Source organism: Gordionus sp. m RMFG-2023, chromosome 2 (assembly GCF_954871325.1).
Source record: "Gordionus sp. m RMFG-2023 chromosome 2, tfGorSpeb1-WG-v2, whole genome shotgun sequence".
NCBI lineage: Eukaryota > Metazoa > Nematomorpha > Gordioida > Chordodea > Parachordodidae > Gordionus > Gordionus sp. m RMFG-2023.
Genome location: NC_088776.1, coordinates 4,866,125 through 4,889,220, shown reverse-complemented (window position 1 = coordinate 4,889,220; position 23,096 = coordinate 4,866,125). Strand labels below are relative to the sequence as shown.

The window sequence follows — 23,096 nt, the reverse complement described above, 5'->3', positions numbered from 1 at the left end:
TTTTAAAAAAAATTAGGGACACAAAAGGGTAAAAATATAGTGTTGTAAACGAAGGCGTTCAAAATGAACGCGTTCGTGAACGAAGTTCGTTTTTTTGAAAAAAAATAATGAACGACGTACCTTTTATTTTTGACGATTTTTGAACGTGAACGCGTTCCTTTCTTACGATGAACGCGTTCGAATCTAACGTTCGTTCAATTTAAAAAATACTTTTTATTTTTATTTATTTGAAAAATATAATATTTCCGAATTTTTTTTAAAAAAAATATATATTTATATTTTTTAATCGGCTGTTTATTTCCTTTTCACATTTTAATCTTTTTAACACATAGTTTATTAATTTGAATATTAATGTTTATATTTTAATTTAATAGATTAGCCTAAGCATGGATATTATTATTTAATCCTCATCATCTGATTCTGAAAATTCAAAATCAGATGAATTATCATTACCTTGGGCAAATATGATAAATGTTTTACAGTAACATCCTATATTGATGGAACTAATTCAATACTTACCAAGTGTAAAATATGCCCAAAAAGTATTATATTATCATAATCTTTAGGTTCCAATTTAACGACATTTGATTGTAATGTTAATTACTTTATTTTATATAATATAATATAACTAAGTAAAATCATTAAATTTGAAGAAAATGCATTTGGGCTAGGCCTCATATATGGTCAACCATTGACAGACACCGTATTAAATGGGATTAATAAAAGGTATTAAACCTATCACTCTCAATTAATTACATATATATATATATATATATCTTTTTAAAGATTTCAACATGTATATGAAAATCAATGTGTTCTTTCTGCAATTATACATCTAGTATTCAAACTTCAATAGGAATGGATAAAACTTAGAACGAATCTATTATAAATAAACATATAGCGTTATTGAAAAAAAATGCTTTAAAACCCTATAAATGATAATGCAAGAACTGTTAATTTCGAGAGATATCCTTTTTTTGTCGAGGAAGTATAGAATGGATTGGAGGAGGATAACTCATCTCAATTTTTTGAAGCAAATAACAAAACAATAAATGTTTTTAATAAATTCCCCACCTAAAGAGTTACTTATTAAGTATAATACCGCAATCCCCTCATCACCCTTGATCGCGTTTTTAGTACAGCTAATACCGTATTAACTGCCAAAGCGTTCCTGTCTATTAGATAAAAATTTTGAAAAATATTGTTATTAAAAATTAATAAAAATTTTTTTTTATAATTTATAATTAAATTATCAAGATAAAAACTATATTATTTTTTTAACATGGCTAATATTGAGTTAATAAATATAAGACATTTATTTATATTGGAAAATTTAAAAAAAAATTTATCTTAAAATTTTGAACGGTTCATGAAAGTGAACTTGAACGCGTTCCGTTTTTGCCAAATCAATGTTGAATGCGTTCGATTTTTTTACAAATGTTTTCAGCACTATAAAAATATAATTTTATCTCGTAAAGATGTTAAATTATAAATTCAATGATGGAAAAAAATTACAATTGTCATTATCGTTATTTTTTAAAATATTTGAATTTTTTTGACTATGTGAATATCCCTGAAAAATAAAAAAAATTTATCTTAAAATTTTGAACGGTTCATGAAAGTGAACTTGAACGCGTTCCGTTTTTGCCAATAATCAATGTTGAATGCGTTCGATTTTTTTACAAATGTTTTCAGCACTATAAAAATATAATTTTATCTCGCAAAGATGTTAAATTATAAATTCAATGATGGAAAAAAATTACAATTGTCAATATCGTTATTTTTTAAAATATTTGAATTTTTTTGACTATAAGTATGTGAATATCCCTGAAAAATAAGGGAGATGTTCTAGTAGGTATACATTTTTTTTAATATCATTATTAATATAATATTATTGATAAATTATTATGATTATTATTATTGATTATTATTTTTTTTTAAATATTTCTTTTTTACGTAATTAAAATTGAAAAAGAAAAATAGAGATTAATTTTTTAATAAATTGGATTTATTGTTGAATTACTCTTCTGAACAATCATAATGATAATATATAATTTAAAAATTAATTTTGATAATAAACTATCCGCTAGATGGGGTAATAGATTTTAAAATATATATTTTTTTTAAAAAATTATAAATTTATAAATTTTTTGGATAAAAATTAAATATAAAAAAACACATAAAAATATGGGTTTTATTGCATTACTATATGGAACCATGAATAGCAATGCGATTACTTTAATGAATAGCAATCGTAATGGCTTATATAAAATAGAAGGCTTCATCACGATTAGAGGTCTGCAATGTGCGGGTATTTAGCCAATAAGCCCGCCATCTGGCTCATTTATAAAAAAATTTTTAAATTTACCCCCCCCCCCCCCTACAACCCATTTATCTATAAATTTTGTTTCCCCCAGACCCCTTATCTCTTAATGCTTAAAAATTATTTTATTTTCATCTATCTTTACTGCAACTAATCATTTACACTCAAGTGAGATAGTAGTAAATATTTAACTTATAGGGTAGACCGAGGCATGTTGAGTATAGAAAAATGTCAGTTCGCTACCTATAATTTATATTATTAATTTATAAGACTGGAAATTTAGGCTAAATATAGATAATTATGATTGGCTAAAAGAGATTTAAAAAATGTATCGTATATTAATATTTTACAAAGACGAAAATGTCACAAAAAATAATTGCAAATTTTATCATAAGATTTATAAATAAAACATGCATTTAAAATCTTATTAAATATTTTTTTTTAGGAAAGTTAAAACCATTTTTATTTAATCTGACAATTTTTTTTTTAGAATTGTAAAATATGGGTTATAATAACATAATTCTGAATGATATTTGCAAATAGTGTTGTTAAACGGCTCCTTTTTAGCCGATTAAAAACGGCTAACTAAGCCTCGAGATTTCGTTAATATATGTTCAAAAACCTTTGTGGCCACCTATGAGGAAAATCTTAAGGCTTGCATATCCTAATAAAATATTGAGTTAGCCGTTTTTTAAAATAGCCTCAAAATGAGCCGTTTAACAACGCTATTTGCAAAATGATCTAAGATCTAAAATATTAATTTTTTGATAGAATATACCTTAAATAATTTTTTATTTTAATTTTCGTTTTACAAAAAATACCTAAAATTTTCTTAAAATCTTCAAAATTAATTTAAATTTATAATTAATTTTCATTTAATTTATTAATTATTGCGTATTACGATATCATCAATATTAAAATTTTTAAAAAAATTTAATTTTTATATTTTAGGGCCTCATTTCTATGGTGGATTTAATGTAACTTATTATTGGGCCAACGTGGACAAAGAGATGCACAGGAGTGCCATTAGCTTTCGTATGCTTATGATCTCATGTGGGAAAAGTGAAATTGATGTATATTGTTATAAAGTGAATTGTATGCCGGATTAAATGTAATTACACATTTATTAATTTAATTTATTTATTAATTAAACAACAATTATAGCACATAAAAATTCCACCAAAAGTAAATGAATTTATTTATCTTTAAAATATATGACATACAATTACCAAAACAAACTAACAATTTAAAATTGTAAATTTCGCTCTTATAATATAACATTTCTCAATTAATTTTACTTTTTCTGTTCAAATTGTTTCTTTAACATTGTAAATCATTTAATACGCGTCTTTGACAATCTTAAATATATATATTTTCCGACTTGATTATTCAAATTTTATCGCTTACACACAACATATATGACATTGAAATGAAAAACGAAGAGCGAATGCCGAATGAATGGATAAGATATGTGGGGGCAGGAAATTTAGAGGAAACAGGCAGTGTGTAGAGAAAAGTATCGCCAAGAACTCGCTTATAAATACACGCTACGTAAAATAGGTTGAGGAAAGGTGTAACGGCGTGAAGCCTAGGCTGGCTGGAGACGCGTAGGTTTATTTATATTTACAAAATGTATGAGATTGGATGGAACTGGTTAACATCGGCAACGAGAAATATTTTTCAAATGATATACATACAAGCATTGCATCGGACCTATTTCTCGGGTTCAATCCCGGTTGGAGAAAAAAATTTCCCGCCAACTCTTATCTGAAATGAAAATTTACAAAGGTCCGGATTCGACCGACTAGTCTGTAGATAGGGATCGATCAGCGTAGAGCTAAAATACACATATTTCTGGTCATTCCCCCAAAAAATTTAAGCTAAATCATATTCGCGTTATACAGAACTTGAAATTAAAACGAACCACATTATACAAGAAAAATCCTAACGATAGTTTTGTTTTATATATATATAATTATTTCAGGTTTACCACTTATACTTCTCCTTCTTCTCCGTTTAATGGCGGCGTTTCCTCTTCCTTTTCTTTCTTTCGTCCTAAGTAACACTCTGCGAGATCTTTCTACCGCATATCGTCCGCTATCACATTTATCCAGGTCGTTTTGGATCTTTCTCGTGGCCTTTAAATCCCTTATTTCCATTAAAGTACATTTCTTCGCCCAATCATCGTTAACTCGTCATGCCCAAACAACCTCAGTTAATTTCCTTTCATCGCCCCTTCAATTGCCTCTATTTCAAACCATTCTCACAATTTCTTACTTGGTTTTCTCTACTGTCATTCAGGTTTACAGATAATATTTTATATTTATTAAATAAACTTTAAGGTATTCCTACCCTTTTCCACATAATGTTACACCAAAAAAAACGATAGCTTTTATTAATATAATATGTAGTTCATACATTATTTTTTATAACGACATTATTAAATGTACAATTGATTACGATACTAATATAGGCATAATAGAAATATTTATAAAATCGCAAATTCAAGGCTTAGGCTACGATCGCTATGTGGTCGTACCCCGCAGATATGTCCTTGATATTTCTTTGCATGAGAGAAACTTGTTGAGGGAAATGGTATTGATTGAGGGATTTCGTCGTTTTGCTGTACAATAGGCCCAACCCTAGGGCTCCGCAGGTATTATCGCCCCATGTGAAAAGATTACCGGCGCGGGTTTTAGCGCAAAACTGAGAATATCCCGCCACTATTTGTACGACTGGCTCATCAAAAAATAGGGGTTTCGGTATGGCGAGTGGTATCTGAGAATGACTTGATAATAATTATTATTTTATTTTTAAAAAAAGGAAGATTTTAAATATTTAAACTAATAATGTTCTGTTTTTAAAATACCAATACATTTTTAAAGGTTATATTTATTGCATGAGTCAATATAGAGAAATTGGTATTCGATATAAATTTAGAGGAGTTTGGTAAAGATTATAGATAGCCCCCTCCAGAGATAAGAAGATGCTCACCCTACTAGAAGAAGTTTATTTTTTGAGGGAGTCGGTTTGGAAGCACGATAGCTGGTCCGCACCAAGAATTTAATCCATCCGCTCATGGTTGTGAAAGAAATTCGACCACCCGCCCATTAGCTTAAAAATGCTGGGTCTACCAGCCCACCACTAGCCGTTGTCCAAAGATTAACAACCAATTAATTTTTAATAAGCCAGCCCTTCCCATCGAGCGCTTAAAACATTTTTAACCCATTCATAGCTTTCCCATCGTCTAAATATTTGAAAAAGTTCGGCAGAAAGAAAACCTCTACCCTAATTTAACTTTCTACGCGTGGAAGGAGAGATAGGTCACCTAATTTAACAAATAAAAACGCCGCCCCTCTCTCTGAAAATTGAAAAGGAATAATTTACGTAAGCCTGTGTAAGAAGCCGTACAGTCCGGGGAAATGAAACACGAGTCAAAGTGGTACACGAAACTAAATTAGAAAAAAAAACAGAGATGAGAATAGTAAGATGGGTGTTACAGGTATCTTAGAGGGAGAGAGAAAAGAAACGAGGATGAGAAAGGATTGGAATAGAACAATCGGATTGGAGTGGGGACGTGGAAATAGATTGAGGTGATTTGGGCCCGTTGAAACAAAAAATGATTGGGTGAAGAAATGCACCTCGAGAAGTAATGGGATCTAGGGCTTCGAGGAAGACTAAAAACAACTTGGCTGAATATGATAAGGGGAGAAATAGGAATAATGGGTCTTAAAGAGTGGAGGAGGGGGGGATCAAAAGGAAAATTGACATACCCGAGTAAAGCTGGAATTTCCAGGGATGAAAAATAAGAATGTATTCTCCATATTTATTTTAAAAAACTCACAAATCACCCTTCATAAGATAATTGTGAAATTAAATATTATAAAATAGTTATGTTAATATAAATAATATAACAAACTTAACGAGTGGCCCCAGTCCTAATGGCCCCATGCCCCAAACATGTAAAGTCCCCGTTGGCCCGTCTAAGACGCAGCACATGCTATTTGTGCACGCGATATCGACTATTTGGCGACCCTTAATGGTTCCGTGGTTCGAAATTGCAGCATTATCCTTTGGTACATCTTTACAATCGCGTTCGTCGGGAGAATCGAATAACAGTAACGGGCGGGGAAAATTAGTGGCACTCAAGTCGAATTTATGACCCTCCAATATATTAGATCTGGACTTTAGATCAGAGAAAAGCGTGAACTGGGAATGCTCCCCGGACCCCCAAGCGAAAACTTTACCCTTCGCCGTGAGAGCCATGGTTGTATTGCTTCTACAGGCTACCTTGATTATCTTATCGTCGTTTGAGAGCATGGTAGTATCGGAGGAAGAAGCGAAGTTTAATAGGACAGGAACGGGGTTCATGAGGTTCATCTGACCGTCACCTGAAGATGGGTTTCAATTTAACTAGTATATGGTAATTTGAGAGGGTAAATGAATTAAGTTTTATTACATTATCAGGGGGTGTCGAACCGAACAGTTAGAGATACTTTCAAATCGGTTTCTTTCAAAACGGTGTGAAACCGTTTTTTTAAACTAAGAAACGGAATGGAACTGACCGGTAAATAAAAAAAAACTGAAACTGTAGTTTACTAAATTTATATCGCCAAGTTTAAAAAAAAAAATAACGTTATGGATAACTTTAAAACACTCAACCCCCCTTTTCTCACATTTTTTTTGAACTTGCCCTCGGAAACAATATTTACAAAAATACTATATCAGCTTGTGTTGTTAAAAAGCCCGCTACGCGTCGATTACGATTATGACCAAAATAACATTAGGTGATCCTAAAAGATTTTGCACATAGCTGGCGGAAATGTTTGTCACATCTATTCGCTGAACCTTGATGCTTACATAATATTCTTTTAGCTAAAATCTTAATCGGGCCGTTTTGCAAAATCTGCCCATATCATCAGGGCCGGGTGCTTAAATCGAATGAGTTAAAAAAACAAACTCGGGTAAGGGGTAGAGCCAGAAAATAAAATAATTTTTAAAACCGGGCTGATAAAGAGTTACCTCCGGGCTGCCTATTAAAAATATTTTCGATTCGCTGGCTCACCCAGCCAAATGTTTAAATTTTTTTTGAAATATTGTCCGGATTGGCTTTAAAAAAAAAACCACCCGCAAGTATATATTTTAATTTCTCTTAACTTTTAAAAATAAAAAACCTATTTGTCCGTATAATCCATGCCCGCAGGAATAGAGTAGACCGGAAGCGGTCAAAAAATATGACGTATTTTCGCCGCACACTACGTCGTTGACTGGCGAATCAAAGTGTTTCGATGGTATCTTATAAATCAAGGGATTATTCCTATTCAATAACAACATTTTTATATTGTAATTAAAAAAAAAAGTTCAAAAAATAATATGTATATAACCCGATGACGTATAATAATACCTAGACGAACGTTGCATTCGTAATAATGCACTTGAGCGTCGTTTGCAAATCAGCTGGGCCCGCCATTTTGGTAACCCATATAATAATTATTCTCATGTTAAAAACTGCTTCCTCGATGATCAGGGCAATTCTTTCATAAAGTTTGCGCCGGGCATAGGAATAAATTGGCCTCTCGTTTAAAATTTTCAATTGGCGTCCTCAGCTTTTTTTTCATTGATGCACACTTTTAATGAATGCATCGTGAATCTAGGTATTATTATATATCATTGATATAACCAAACCACTTATTGTAATTAAAAACATGAATATAATGATATCAATAATAAAATATACAGTAAAATTTGGATACTGGTTGGCAGTATTAACCGATGTTTTCACTTTTGACCGGCGCCAATGACCGATAACGAAAATGATAACTGTATTTATATTATCACAAATAAAAGAAGATGCTTTGTTGACATACTATATTATTTAGTAAATAGATTGTTACGATTTGCTATACACATAGCCCTTCATTAGCACATTTTGGATTTAGAAGAAATTATCTAATCAAATTTCACCGAGACTCATAACATAGATAATAATATTAAGCGGGCTGTGATTAATTGAATGGTATCTACGGTATCGTCCCTCTAATTCGTATGAAAATTTAGGAAATAGGTTTTTTGTCGTAATTGCAATAGTTCGTTCCCAAAAAAAAGCCAATTTGCAATAGTTCGTTCCCAAAGTAGTTTGTTCCCAAAATAATTATGAAAATCCAAGAGATTAATGCTAAATCGCAACAATTATCAATAAGAAAATTGGAAATTAAAGTATATATTATTTAATTTTCATATAATAATTAATTTTTTTAGAAAACTAGTAAAAATAAAGATTGCATAATTTATGCAGGATATGATTATATCTTCCATAAATATGGAAAGAACGCTATATATTACACATGCAGAAGAAGATGTGGAGGAAGAGCTAAATTTAGTAATACTGAATTTAGTATCACTGTAAAACATTTAGAAACATGCAAGCCAATTCAAAGTAAATAGTTATAAATATTTTACCATATATTATCCAATTAATATTCCAATTTAGATGATTCTCTAAGTCTAACCTCTGACTTTCAAGGTCCATCTATGAAACTCCCTGTTCAAGGTAAATAATTGTGATTTATAAATTATTTTAAATACTCAAATTATAGGTATAAATATTTTAACATATATTATCCAATTAATATTCCAATTTAGATGATTCTCTAAGTCTAACCTCTGACTTTCAAGGTCCATCTATGAAACTCCCTGTTCAAGGTAAATAATTGTGATTTATATTATCTTATATGCTCAAATTTTTATTTCTTTAAGACTCTGATTGCCCTAAGAAAAGATATATATCGATATCAACACAAAGTGATTTTTATAGCTAAATATTTCATATAAATATATTTTAGCTGACAATACTCTATTAATGGACGCCTCTACACAGACAAATATATCATTATTTTCACCAAGTATAAAAAATTAAAAACTTAATTACTGAATCATGTGTATTTATATTATAGCATCAAATGTATGCACTGCAGAATGCCAAAGTAAAATATCATATATATATTTACAATAATTTTTTAAAGCTCTTAATCTACAAGTTTTGGACATCACAAATAGTCCAAGTAAATTTCAATTATATATTTGTGCTATCAATTTTTTAACAAAGTTATGAACCCAGAGGTAATGGAAGAAATAGATGCCCATAACAGAATTATCAATAGTCCAAGTAAATAGTATCTTATAGATATTTATATCATTTTTAAACATAGCTATCATTCAAAACAATCAATATAGTTTTATAACATCAAAAAACAACAAAAAAATGATATATTATAACAAATTATTTATACAGCCATGATTTCGGCGACCTATATTACAAATGCCGAAAGAATACTTGTAAGGGTAGGGGTAAATTTGGGTCACATTTTACTGTGACCCAAACACATAACCACCTCGATGACGAGGAGTATTACCACTTTCTTGTAACAATAAATCTTCTAAAAGACCAAATAAATATAGATACTCATTTGAGTATTCTAAAAATTTATCAAAAAGTCATGAGGACAAGAAAATTAGATTTATATTGTATAAATCATCCAAAGACTTTGCCAACATTTTTGGCGGTGAAATCTATAATGGGTCGAGTTGTTCAGTCAACTAGACCTTCAATCCCTATAAATAATTCCAGTATTATTTTACATGATGAACACAAATTAACAATTGAACGGAGACAGTTTTTATTTTTTAATAGTGAAGATAATAAAATATTTATTTTTACAACTTATAAACTTTTATCACGCCTATGTTTGGCTGAAAAAATTTTTTTAGACGGTACTTTTAATGCCTCTCCTAAATTATTTAAACAATTTTATACTATCTCTATTTTAATTAATCATACTTTAATTATTTGTGTATATATTTTATTGCCAGATAAATATAAAAATACTTATTTAAATATGTTTTTATTATTAAAAAATCATTGTTTATCTTTAGGGTTATTTTTTTCCCCCCGTTTTGCCACTATTGATTTTGAAATTGGCGTATACTTAGCCCTTAAAGTTGTTTTTCGCACTATTATAGTTAAGGGCTGTTATTTCCACTTCTGTCAGTGCGTTATTAGGCGCATTCAAGATAGTCATCTAACCCGACTATTTAGACAAAATATTGAAATAAAAAAATTTTTTCGAATTATAATGGCCATTCCTTTTTTGTTAGAAAGGGATGTGCAATTTTTAATTAACGATCTTCGGCGACAAGCTGAAGTTTTTAGAATAAATTCAATACATGATTTTTTAAACTATTTTGAAAATACTTGGATTAATTTTAATGCAAAATTTAAATATCAAATGTGGAATACATTTGATATTAGGGGCGTGAGGACGAATTAACCATGTGGAAGGGTTTCATCGTTCATTAAGAGAATACATTCCTTATTCGCATCCTAATATTTATCTCTTTATTGACACCATAAAAATTATAGAACAAGATATGGACTTGAAATTAATCCAATTAGATGATGGCAGAAAGGTTACGGAAAGAAGAAAAAAAATATTGTATATTAGACGATAAAATTAAGGAAAATATAATACTATACTGTGGAGGTTTTTTTACCCCTATAGAATATTTGGAAAAAATATCAAAATTTTTATATTCAAAAAAATCAAATCACTCTAATTTTTCTGCCATTGTCTAACTATATTGTTTTATATTGTCAATAAAGGATAACATTACTATTAATCCGAGTATTTATAGTCGGGTTTGACAGAGGTGGTATACGTCATTTTCAAAATTTATAGTTTTTAATTTTTTTTTTTACATATACCTTATCATATTGTTTCGTCATCGACATTTTATTTATATAGTTAACACGCACTAAACCATTTTTAATAAATTTCCATACCATGTTTTAAATCATATTTATATAGCGCTATACTAATATGTTAACTTATAATAATCGCAATGGAAATATATTATTTTTAATATTTATTTAAAATTTTTTATGACATAAATAATAAATAAATCCCTAAAATTATTATTACTACTTTATGTTCATTCTTAAATAAGTTGAATTTTCTTACCAGGTAAAAGCGTGCCACTTAAATTTTAGAGTACTTATGATAAACTTCAATATTTATATAGTTTCAAAGCAGTGACGAAGCGTCAAATTCACTACTAGGGAAGCAATAGAATTTTTATTTTTAGTCAAACCATAAAAAGATTAAAATATATAAATAAGTATAATTCGTTTTTGTTTTTGAGTAAAATGATCAAACACAGAATTATAATAGTTATTGCTAGATTTTAAATTTTTTAATAACTTTTTTTCAATCGAAGTCAAAAATATTTTTATCTTGTACTCAGTATCTTTTTGAAATTTTTAATAAGTATGATTTGAATATAATGGGAAATTTTTTATAAATATAATACTGCAAATACCTTCATCAGCTCCAATTGAAAGGTTATTTAGTTTTGGCACAATGTTAAGTATGCCGAAACGGCAAAAGTCCAATTATAAATATTTGAAAAATTTGATTATCTTATAAAATAATGAATTTATTTTAAATACTCTTTTGCAAATTAATATTTCAACTCCCATTAAAAATACTAGTCTCCCTTCATCTATGCTAAGAATGGGCTAATACTAATATTAAAATACCTGATTATTATAATCAACTCATCATTAGATATTTTAGTAATTATTGTAAATATTCATTCTTATTATATGAATGTTATGTTCTTCACAAATAAATAATAAAAACTGTATTTTACAAACTATTCTAATTTAATTGGTAATGATAATTTAGAAGTATAAAAGATACAAGTATCTTTTATCTTGTATCTTTTTGATATTTTGAAAAAGATATTAGTATCTATATCTAAGATTCATTTTTTCACAAAGAATCTGTATCTAGATTCTTTTTCCGGATGACCTGCCCAACTCTGGGTATTGTTTATAATTAATAGGCGTCATGTCTAAGCAAGGATTTATAAATTCCTTTGCATGATAAGAATATCCTTCACAATCTTGAACTGATATCTATAGATAATGGGAAAAAAATTTCTATATATGAGTTTTAATATTATATATATATTTTTTTATTATATTAGTCTTAATATTTTTATAATATATATTAATTTAAATTATATGCTCATACATATAACATAAAATTTGCATCTAAATATTTTTATTTTTTAGATAAAAAGGCGTTAAATAAAAGTATATCAAAATGTATCTTAAAAAGTATCTATAAACAGATACCTTTGAAATAGTATATAGATGCATATACTTTTTATACAACTCTGATAATCATAATAAATTTTCAATAACATAATTACAATTATTAAACATTAATTAAGTAAGGAAAAAAAATATAATAAAAAAAATAAGCATTTTTTTATTTTGCTTCGTCACTGATTTAAAGATATATTTATAGTATAATCATGCTGTCTGTTATATATTAATAGATCTAGAAGAGTTTTCTAAAATATTGTAAATTATCTGCAATTTATAATATATTATCTTAATTAATTAAATTTTTTAATATATTCTTTTCTATTATTAATATAAAATATGATCATATATTTTATATACAATTATTATAATATTAATTGTATATAATCTATATTAATTACCATTTAGCAATTTACATTTATATTTAATTTTATTTAAAATAAAAAGTATATTTTAATTTATTTGTCTAATCTGTTACATCATTTCAAAATTATACAAATATTAAAATCGCTTCAAATATATTTGTGGCCATTTTAGGTCATTTGACGTTTTTTCATAAATGTTCATACGATCTGGCGGACCCTAACCAAATACAAAGCTAGAGTAGTGTTGTCAAACGTTCAACTCAATAATTTTATTAGGAAAACTATTATGCATGCCTTAAGATTTTGCTCATAGGTGGCACCAAAGGTTGGTGAACATCTATTAGACGAAATCTCGAGGCATTGGACCATACTTTTCTGGCTAAAATATCGAGTTAGCCGTTTTTTAAAAATCGGTTTAAATCGAGCCGTTTAACAACACAAAGCACAAAGAAGATATAGCAAAGGTTGAGCTGAGGAGAAATATAATAAAAAAATTAGCTAGAAACAAGTAAGAGATTAGAGATCTTATCTTCGAGTAACTTGCGACAATTATGATCTGAACAAAATATCGTACTTGTATCCACAAATTTTTCACTTGTTCCTAAAGCTCGATTTAAGCCTATTTTTTACGAACGGCTAACTTAATACTTTATCCAGAAAAATATTACGCAAACCTGAAGATCTTTGCTCTCATAGATGGCACAGAGGTTTGGATTTATAAAAGAGGAATCTCGAAGCTTAGGCGATATTTTTTTTCTAGCTAAAACAGTGAGTTAGCCGTTTTTAAAAAATCGGCTCAAAATCGAAATAAGTAACTATGAGTTTGGGATGGGACCAATGCTAATATATTCTTCTTAATTTTACAAAACCATTAACAATCAAAAATTATCTAAAACATATTGGTTTGAAATATTGTTTTTTAAAAAACGATATAAACCATTACCAATATTTAGTTGAAAAAAAAATAGATTAAATATATAAAATTAATTTAATATTTTTTTTATTCGTAGATTCAATATGTAAGCCCTATATTTTATTTATTTCTTTCAATTTCGGGTATACACTTATTTACATGTAATTTCTTTAAGTGAAAAATTTTTCCTTCAAATTATTGCTTGGTTCATGACTGATCCGTTATTATGGAAAAAAAAGTATTACATTATCTATTCATTTGGTTATTATAATTGAAGAAGGCATAACCCATAATAGGTCATACAGAAAAACGCTATTGAATTTCCTATCAATCTTAAGTACTGTATTTTCACGCAAATTGACAGTAATATATTTTTATAATTCTTTTTCATTGTGATATATATACATTTATTTTATTTATCACTATTTTTTACACCTTTTGTTTATCAATAATATGAATCCAAACCAAATAAGTCAATATAAATTCAAACCAATAACCAATAAATACCAAATCTATCAACACGAAAACAAGATATAGTTACATTACAATACCAATATTTTTTAGAACCAATACCAATACAATATTTCGTTAATCTTGGATTTTTTAAAAAAAATATTGATTCCCAGCCTCTACTATGACGCTATTGACATTAATTGGTATTTGGATTATGTATATCAAAGACTTGCAGAAATATAATTCGCAGGCTCGGCCCGGGTTTCACATTTTCAGGCCCGCCCGGATATTTTTTTAAGGAAAATTATTATTCGGCCAGAATTTATTCAAAATAGGCATTCGCAGACCTCTAGTAGTAGAGTAGCGTAAGAAGGAAAATAAAATGATTGATAATTAAAACGCGGTTTAAAAAAGATAAATTTATTTTACTCATAGTTCTCATCGGTTATAACCTCCCGAGCACATTGTCCGAATCGATTACAACCGAAAGAAAAAACGCCGTCCGAAGTTAAAACTAGGGTATGATTTTGTCCAGCTGCCGCTTTAATAATTCGGTCGGAGGGTATCATGATGGGCACGGGTTCCAATATAAAATTTAGACCTTTTCCTTGAATTATTAAAATAAAATAATAATCAACGCGCCAGTAAATTTTTTTTTGTCCATCCCCATAACACATCATAATATTTATATGTTAGCGGCAATGTGTTATTTTTTTTTCAACCTTTTAAATCACTTTTTTAAGCGCATTTTTTTTTTAAATTTAAAAAAATAATTTGATTTTAAGGAAAATGTATACCAGTATATTTAGAATACCTAATATTAGGAATTGTAGATAATTTTACAGTTAATTTTCGAGTCATTTATAATCTATATAAAAAAATATACAAAATTTAATATAAACTATATTAAGTTTTATAATTTATATAAAAAATATACAAAATTTAATATAAATTATATTAAGTTTTATTTATAATTTATATAAAAAAATATACAAAATTTAATATAAATTATATTAAGTTTTATAATTTATATAAAAAATATACAAAATTTAATATAAATTATATTAAGTTTTATTAATTTATATAAAAAAATATACAAAATTTAATATAAATTATATTAAGTTTTAAAATTTATATAAAATATACAAAATTTAATATAAATTATATTAAGTTTTATAATTTATATAAAAAAATATACAAAATTTAATATAAATTAAATTATATTAAGTTTAAAAATTCATGGGAAAATTTATCTGAAATCAATAAGGTAGGTTCCATAGGTATGAGCCGCTATCAAACGGACTTGAAATGTCGGCACACATTTCAGGTAAAAATCAGATTTTGAAATTTTTAAAAACGCGCCCAAAAAATGATTTAAAGTTGAAAAAAAATAACTCATTGCCGCTAACATATATATTTATTTGATATATTTCGAAATATAATTTTCGCTTTTTATAAGATAACATTAATTGTAATAATATTATAATTTAAATAAATTTCATGATAAATACTTTAAAAAAAAATAAAATATATAAATATTTCAGAGATACATCGATAAAGTTACTAAGCATATGTCATTATAAGTATCGACTGATATTTTCAATTTTATCCGATACAAGTTGGCCAATACTCAAAAATGGTAATTAAACTTCGTAAATTATTAAATAAAAATTTCCTCCGTGGAAACCATATATTCCACGTTCTTATTTCGCGCTTTTATATATTTTTCTTTTCACAATCTCATTGCTATCTATTTATTTATTTCCAGTCAATCAATTTTCTTTATTTATTTAATCTTTTATTATTTTCCTTATCATTGGTATAATTTGCCATTATACTTATTTCATTTGGAGGTTTTGGTCGTGATATCTTCCCACCTTAACATGCCACCCATCAGAAGAGGCGACCTCTGCATCCGCCTCCCAGAGGTTGCCTCACTCTGAATCATTTATCATTACGTCCAACCAGCTACCTAGCTCGTTATCGAAGCCTTCAAAGTCATCCAGGACCGTCGCTAGATCCCGTAATTCCTCGGTCTTCCTCACTCTTTGACTATTCCCCATATGTTCGGCCGCCGTGTCCTCTGTAACTTCCCCCGCGTTAGATTATTTTCCACCGCCACCTCGTTTGGGGCCTCATTTTCATTTGTTAAGTCTACCACTGGCCACACCATTTGATTCCCGCTGGCTTCCCTTTGACGATGCGCTGGCTCTTGGTCATCTTCCCCCTCTCTCCTCGTTCCATGGATCATCGCAATAGACCTTGATCCGACGCTCCAAATGAAATAAGTATAATGGCAAATTATAATAATGATAAGGAATCGATAATAATAAAAGATTAAATAAATAAATAAAGAAAATTGATTGACTGGAAATAAATAAATAAATAGCAATGAGATTGTGAAAAGAAAAATATATAAAAGCGCGAAAAAAACGATGATTATATTATTGATTTTTTTTTGATATTAGTTTATCTTGTATTTTTTGTATTTTATTTGTTTGTGTGGAAATAAAAGAAAAATAAAGGATTACCGAATTTGAAGTAAACGAAAAATAGTGAATAAGAAAGGAAATAAGGGTTTTTCAATAGTTGGAAATAAGGGCTTTTCAATAGTTCAAATGTGCCAACTATTTAAACAAAGGTTCTTCTATTCAATATAATATTCATAGAAACATGTCTATACATCACAATTTTTTTAATAATTTTCCTTTTATCCAAGTTGCAATAAAAAAATAACAACAAAACTGTTTGTATAAAAAGATACCTAACACTCATGCATGAATATAAATCGATAAAATATATAGTATCTATTTAGTCATCATTTCACTCATATAATCCCCGATTATAACATCTTCCCAACTTTAACACTCTTCCCTATGCCTCAATTGATCCCGATACCTACAATAAACTAAAACTATTCCACTCTATATTCTAACATTGAATTTTTCATTTCCAATTAATTCCTCCAAGCCCCCCCCCTCCCTTACAATCGCACACTTAAACTTTCCTTTGAACATTAATACATACACCTCCGACTTCATTAACGTACCCAGCCTTTTCATTTCTTACTCCTTTTAACGAATCCAACATTTATATACTGATTATGAGCCCTTGATATCCTAGATTCCAGCGGTGGCTGCTGTTGGTCGGAAATATTTTCAATGTGGAAGTACGTTATGGACCTGGAAAGATTAATTATTATCATCATCAAGATTATGCAATGAAGATGTCACGGACATGAAGGATAATTATGATAACGGAGTAGTTAGAAAATTATCTATCGGGCATGTTCCAGTGACGTGGCAGGAAATAAAGCAAAAGCACACTAGAAGAATGAGGAGTTGAAGAAAATTAAGCAATGTTTAATGGGAGAGAGAGAAAAGTTGGGAAAAGAAAGAATATCCATAACAGGCGGCAGAACTGGAGATAGCCATTAAAGATGATTATTTGATGAGGGGTAATTTAACCATAGTAGCGCGAAAACTCGGGGATAAAGTAGTCAGAATGTTCCATGCGGATAAGCAGAATGAAACAATGGACTGGAGAATTTGTGTGGCGGCAGTCGATGCAGAAGAATATTAGAAAGGTGTGTAGATAGCGTAAACCGTGCAATGTATCGTCCAATTTACCGAGAAGGAGCAAGGGACACCATTGGAAGGAGACAACCCAGGCACGTGAAAGGATACATCTGGTCGAATGGAAGAAGTAATATTTTCTTATAACAGATGTTTTCTTCCAAATAGATTGACTGCTTAAAGTTTTGGGATTAACTTCAGTTATCGTTTAGGAAGATTGAAGGAATTTTTTGGAAATGGAATGGTAAAGATGATAGTAACTGTTGGGGAACGGCATTTACAAGTGTAGCGCTTAAGGCATTTTGAGATACCTGGTATCGAACAAGTTTTTACGACTTCAGACCACCCAAGTTCCAGTCAAGCTGAGAGAATGGCTGCAGTAATGAAATAGTGGCTAAGAAAAGAAAAGTATTATGGTGAGAGTGAAAATGGATATCAATTATTTCATAATGATAATAAGAATGATAAGGATGTATCTCTGGAGGGATTTTGTGAGAAAAATAAGTTACAAATGTTGGATTCATTAAATGGAAAAGGAAATGAAAAGGTGTGGTACGTTATTAAGACGAATAAATTCAGAATGGTATGTGTTAATGTTCAAGGGAAAGTTTAGATGGACAATTGAAAGGGGGGTAGAGGAAGCTATTGGTTATGCAAAATACAATGTTAGAACAGAGAACAGAATAGTTTATTGTAGACATCATCATAGGAAGAGTGTTAAATGTGAGAAGATGTTATAACCGGGAATTATATGAGTTAAAAGATGATTAAATATATACTATATATTCTGTATTCGCATGTTATATTTTGGTGATTTATGTTCATGAGTGTTATGTATTTTCTTTATATAAACAGTTTTATTTTTAATAAATTATAAAGTTTTGGAGACATGTTATTTGTCCTTTTAGTTAACAGAATAGATTTGAATAACTGCCCATGGAATATAAGCTGATAAAAAAGAGTTTCTTTTTCTCTTTTTTTACTGTAAATTTAAAATATAATAATAATTAGAGATGATAAATAATTTTTAAAAACAATTTGATGTTAAATCTATGCCTTTTCAATATATTACACTATTATTTTTTTGGTATCATTATCATATATGGATGATATCAGTATTCTGTGTTTAGTGTTGTTAAATACATTTTAAAAATAGCCTGAATAAGATCTTAGCAAAAATAATATTATACCTCAAAATTTAGAAAAGAGAGGTCCAAACCTTTCTACCCCCAACCATAAGCAAAATATTATTTTGTCTAAAATCTTATTGGTTGGTAATAACAGTATCTGTTATCATTGTTATCTAAAATGTTATATAAGTGCTTTCTTTTGCATCTTAGTATTCCAAGTTATTTGCAACAATTTATAACTTTCATAATAAATAATATAAACATTAAAATAAACCTGAGTTTTTTCTAGCTTCATGAAAGCCTATTTGAGAATTTACATTTATACCACATCCATATAGCTTTTTATTTGATACAAACATTGTGTATCCATATCCACAAGCTATATTTTTTATCTAAACAAATTTTTTTTAACTATAAATACCAAGTCTATGTTTACTTTATATTTATCAGCAAAATAAAGATGCATAGGAGCCTTGACACTATATCTAATATTTTTACCAACTTTGGGCCTCAATAATCTTTCGTTACCTAAGGCTCCATAATACCCTCCACCCCATATATAAGCTCTTGTCCTTAGCTTTGATACATGTTGATCTGATACATTTAAACTTTCGTTTTCAGTGGTGTTATTTTCAAGTAAATTCTTATTATAATTTATAATAGATTCTCTATCACCAATGATAACATATATTGAAACAATCATCAAATATATTACTTGTTTTTCGATAAATCACGTAAGTATATTAAGCTATAAAACCTAGCATTCAATTTTTTAAGCATATGTATTTATATGAATGAATGTCATTATTCTATAAATTAAAAAGTATAAAGCATCTGCTAAAATGTTTGGTTGATATCATTAGATAACACTAATAATTAAATCCTCTACGTAGAAATATATCATTATATTTATTTTATTTATTTGTCATGGTAACAGATTATAGTACGTATTACATCAATGCTTTAATACATCACAAATATTTAGACAATGTAAATAATCGAATCGATTAAAGACCAAAAAATAATTCTTTAAAAACGATACCAAATATTATCATTATTGGTATACCGCAAACTATCAAATATTAATTAATTTACCTAATTGTTACAATTTAATAATTTTACGTATAATAAAATCCTATCATACATTAAGAGGCAGCTTGGCTCAACACGCTTTGAAGACTTAGTAACTATTTATTTCTTAAATTATTTTAGTATTATAAAAATAGACCCTACATTCTGCTCTATCCCTCATAATATAAATAGAACCAGCCATTTTTCATACAAAAAGCGACCCTTCTGCTTCAATATATATAAATAAGGAAAAGTCAACTAAAACCTTCTTACATGAAATAATAGCTAAAGCGTGCATGAATTAGCTATATTTGATAACTTATAAACCATTATAAAGATAATTAAACTTAATTATTACTTTCGTGTTAAACATAGGTAATATAAATGATATTTATTATAATAACTATGATCTAATAAACTTATAATTTTATTTATATAATATAGGTAATCTCTATATATTATAGTCTCTTTTATTTTTATAAAACTCAAAATAGTTCGGTCACAAATTGAAATAATGGCAGATGATGAAGAAATGTATAAAAAAATAAACATTTTGGAACATAGTAATTTTTATTTTAAGGATTCAAGATTTCGATGAGTTCGAAGAAGAAAATGATGAAGATGAAAAACCTAATGTATTTATTAGTTTGTAACAAAATATTACAATTATTTAAAGGAAGACTATGAACAAATTGATGTTGCACCCTTAAATGAAGATATTACTATTGAAAGAAAGGATCCCTCACAAAGAATTACCACACCTTTTATGACAAAATATGAAAGAGCACGTATTCTAGGAACTAGAGCCTTGCAAATAAGGTAATTATGGTTGTAACCTAAATTCCTTTTCTAATTAAATGATCCTTCTTTAAAAATGTAATATTTCAGACTTTATTTTAATATCTCATGTTCAAGTATTTTATTTAAAGCAATCAAATATTTTCAAATTCCTTAAACTTAAAAAATTTATAATTTATTTGATATAAGGATTTTTTAATTGAATGGCTATTTTAAGTGTGTTTTTTTTGCTATAAAATGATAAAATTATTTAATATATATATATCACATAATTTTAGCATGTGTGCTCCATTAATGGTTGAATTGGAAGGTGAAACAGACCCCTTGCAAATAGCTATGAAAGAATTAAAAGCCCGTAAAATACCAATCCTCATCAGAAGATATCTGCCTGATGGATCTTATGAAGATTGGGGTGTTGATGAATTAATTATTACTGATATTTAATTGATTTAATATATTTTACATTGTAAACAATACCTTATACATATATATATCTTTGTAAATTATAAATTTATTTAAATATAATGTTTTAAAAAAAGTAAGTATATTTATTTTTTTATTTATAGCAATATATTGTATTAGTTCCATGAGTTTCTTGATCAAAAGATTTTTATCGTTGTTTTCTCAAACCATAGCTGCCCTTTACTGTCACTGGTAATGTTAAAAGACTCATTTTGAGCTTATTTTTAAAAATGGCTAGCTTCGAGATTATGACTAGACCTTTGTTGCTTTTATGAGCAGAATTTTCATATTTATGTGTCATTTAACAACCCTAGTCATTGGTTTTATATATTTGTGAAAGTGCTTACAAAATAATACACTAAGTGAAACAAAATATTTTATTAACTATTATATTCAATATCTAAAAATAATTTCAGAAATTATTTAAGTGCCTTTAAACCCATTACCCATTTTTGCTGCATTTAGGAAATTTGTAAAAAATTAATTTTATTATATTTTTTTAAAATATTTGTCCAAAAACTTAATTTAAAATAATAGATAACTTTAAAAAAATTTAAGTAATGGATATAACTTTATTCAACTATCTAAAAGTATTCTGGAGCTGAGACCTTCATGGGCCTTAATTTTTTGACCAAGCCTGGTCTAGGCTCGCTGTAAAAAAAGTTTTTTGGGCCCAAGCCCATCCCGGCCCATATCGAAGGTTAAAAAAAATTCCCAACCCCATGATAAGTTTCAAAAATATTCCCAACCCCACATCCAAAAATTTAATTTTTTTTTAAAATGAAAATCAGAGACCTGCAGAGGTACCATTTGCCCAGCCCAGATTAAAAAAATTTCTGCCTGGCCCGGATCTTTTTTTCAAAAATTCAGCCCGGGTATTTTAAAAAAAAAAATTTAATTTTTCAGGCCAGGTCTGATGAAAATAAACAGTATTTAAATATATTTATGCAATCATTTTGTTTACAATATTGAAATTTATTATTAGAAGAAAAAAACGGCAATATTTCTTTAAATTATCAACTATTAAATAATTTAAATTTATTAATTTTAGGCCCAAGCCCATTAAAAATATTTTAAAAAAATCCAGGCCCGCTAGAAAATATAATATTAGTTACCCGGCCTGCGGGACAGCCCGGCCCATGAAGGTCTTTGATCTGGAGCCCTTTAAAAAAAGAGGAAAAAAACCCCTCCCCTCATCCAAAATTCCACAGAGATACTGAAATTATAAAAACAAACATCGCAAGTGCCGCTGCATGAGAAATCAAGACCAAGAAAGTAATCGACTGAACTTTTCACAAAGCTATATTTTATAATGTGCAGTAGTTACAAATTTGCTAAAAATGTTTCCACACCCAAAATGCTTCAGATTTTATAAATAATACTTGGTTACTGTATTTATCAAAGGGTACATTTATTATTTATCTCATAGATTGACCCCCTTTATCTATATTAAATGATAACATGCCTCCTGATAAAGGAAATAACCTAATATATTTTGTATCATTTATCTATTCTTGGAATTAATTAGAATATACTTTTATAAAACTTGTATTAGGTTTGCTATGCTTGTGCTTCACCTCAAAAGCCCACTTAATAAATTTTTTTTTAATAAAATAGATTCAAAGCTGCAATAACAAATTTTTCTGCCTCTACTTGCTACAATTCTTAAATATTTTTTTGTAAATGCTGATGCTGCTAATTCCTTGATTTTTTTTAGGACTTATTTTATTTTTGGCTGAATTCTAGCTCATCTTAATTCTTATTTCTATTTAGCAAAATTAACCTTGACACTATTTTATAAGTTTCTCCCATTTTTTAAAAAATATCTAAATGAT

The 23,096-nt window shown here is 28.3% G+C and overlaps 3 protein-coding genes across 3 annotated transcripts; 2 read left to right on the top strand and 1 right to left on the bottom strand.

Moving 5' to 3' along the window:
• Positions 1-4,770: 4,770 nt before the first annotated feature.
• Positions 4,771-19,711, bottom strand: LOC135925417 (RCC1-like G exchanging factor-like protein). Its single transcript, XM_065460723.1, has 7 exons — positions 19,646-19,711; positions 19,367-19,598; positions 19,205-19,322; positions 14,655-14,832; positions 7,498-7,640; positions 6,243-6,714; positions 4,771-5,111 (listed from the first exon to the last, which is right to left on the bottom strand). Exons 1-7 carry the CDS (start codon positions 19,708-19,710, stop codon positions 4,835-4,837), a joined length of 1,485 nt encoding a protein of 494 aa, XP_065316795.1. The 5' UTR covers position 19,711; the 3' UTR covers positions 4,771-4,834.
• Positions 8,412-9,620, top strand: LOC135925378 (uncharacterized). The gene is made up of 10 exons (XM_065460659.1): positions 8,412-8,539; positions 8,582-8,759; positions 8,814-8,873; positions 8,966-9,025; positions 9,080-9,124; positions 9,166-9,225; positions 9,277-9,306; positions 9,346-9,384; positions 9,429-9,488; positions 9,532-9,620. Exons 1-10 carry the CDS (start codon positions 8,477-8,479, stop codon positions 9,618-9,620), a joined length of 684 nt encoding a protein of 227 aa, XP_065316731.1. The 5' UTR covers positions 8,412-8,476.
• A 764-nt stretch (positions 19,712-20,475) lies between the features above and the next one.
• On the top strand, positions 20,476-21,294 carry LOC135923941 (DNA-directed RNA polymerases I, II, and III subunit RPABC2-like). The gene is made up of 4 exons (XM_065458963.1): positions 20,476-20,535; positions 20,582-20,636; positions 20,678-20,820; positions 21,078-21,294. The coding sequence occupies exons 1-4, from the start codon at positions 20,516-20,518 to the stop codon at positions 21,241-21,243; spliced, it is 384 nt and encodes a 127-aa protein (XP_065315035.1). The 5' UTR covers positions 20,476-20,515; the 3' UTR covers positions 21,244-21,294.
• Positions 21,295-23,096: the final 1,802 nt, after the last annotated feature.

What these genes read in the sequence shown, in the direction of transcription:
- LOC135925378 (XM_065460659.1), top strand. Translation starts at nt 8,477, where the DNA reads ATGAAAATCCAAGAGATTAATGCTAAATCGCAACAATTATCAATAAGA. An exon ending in TATATCATTATTTTCACCAA is followed by an intron (nt 9,226 to 9,276) that starts GTATAAAAAATT and finishes TTTATATTATAG; the next exon opens with CATCAAATGTATGCACTGCA. An exon ending in ATGCACTGCAGAATGCCAAA is followed by an intron (nt 9,307 to 9,345) that starts GTAAAATATCAT and finishes AATTTTTTAAAG; the next exon opens with CTCTTAATCTACAAGTTTTG.
- LOC135925417 (XM_065460723.1), bottom strand. Translation starts at nt 19,710, where the DNA reads ATGCTTAAAAAATTGAATGCTAGGTTTTATAGCTTAATATACTTACGT. An exon ending in CGTGATTTATCGAAAAACAA is followed by an intron (nt 19,599 to 19,645) that starts GTAATATATTTG and finishes CATTGGTGATAG; the next exon opens with AGAATCTATTATAAATTATA. An exon ending in TGAAGCTAGAAAAAACTCAG is followed by an intron (nt 14,833 to 19,204) that starts GTTTATTTTAAT and finishes TAATAATTCAAG; the next exon opens with GAAAAGGTCTAAATTTTATA.
- LOC135923941 (XM_065458963.1), top strand. Translation starts at nt 20,516, where the DNA reads ATGGCAGATGATGAAGAAAT. An exon ending in ATGGCAGATGATGAAGAAAT is followed by an intron (nt 20,536 to 20,581) that starts GTATAAAAAAAT and finishes TTTTATTTTAAG; the next exon opens with GATTCAAGATTTCGATGAGT. An exon ending in ACTAGAGCCTTGCAAATAAG is followed by an intron (nt 20,821 to 21,077) that starts GTAATTATGGTT and finishes ACATAATTTTAG; the next exon opens with CATGTGTGCTCCATTAATGG.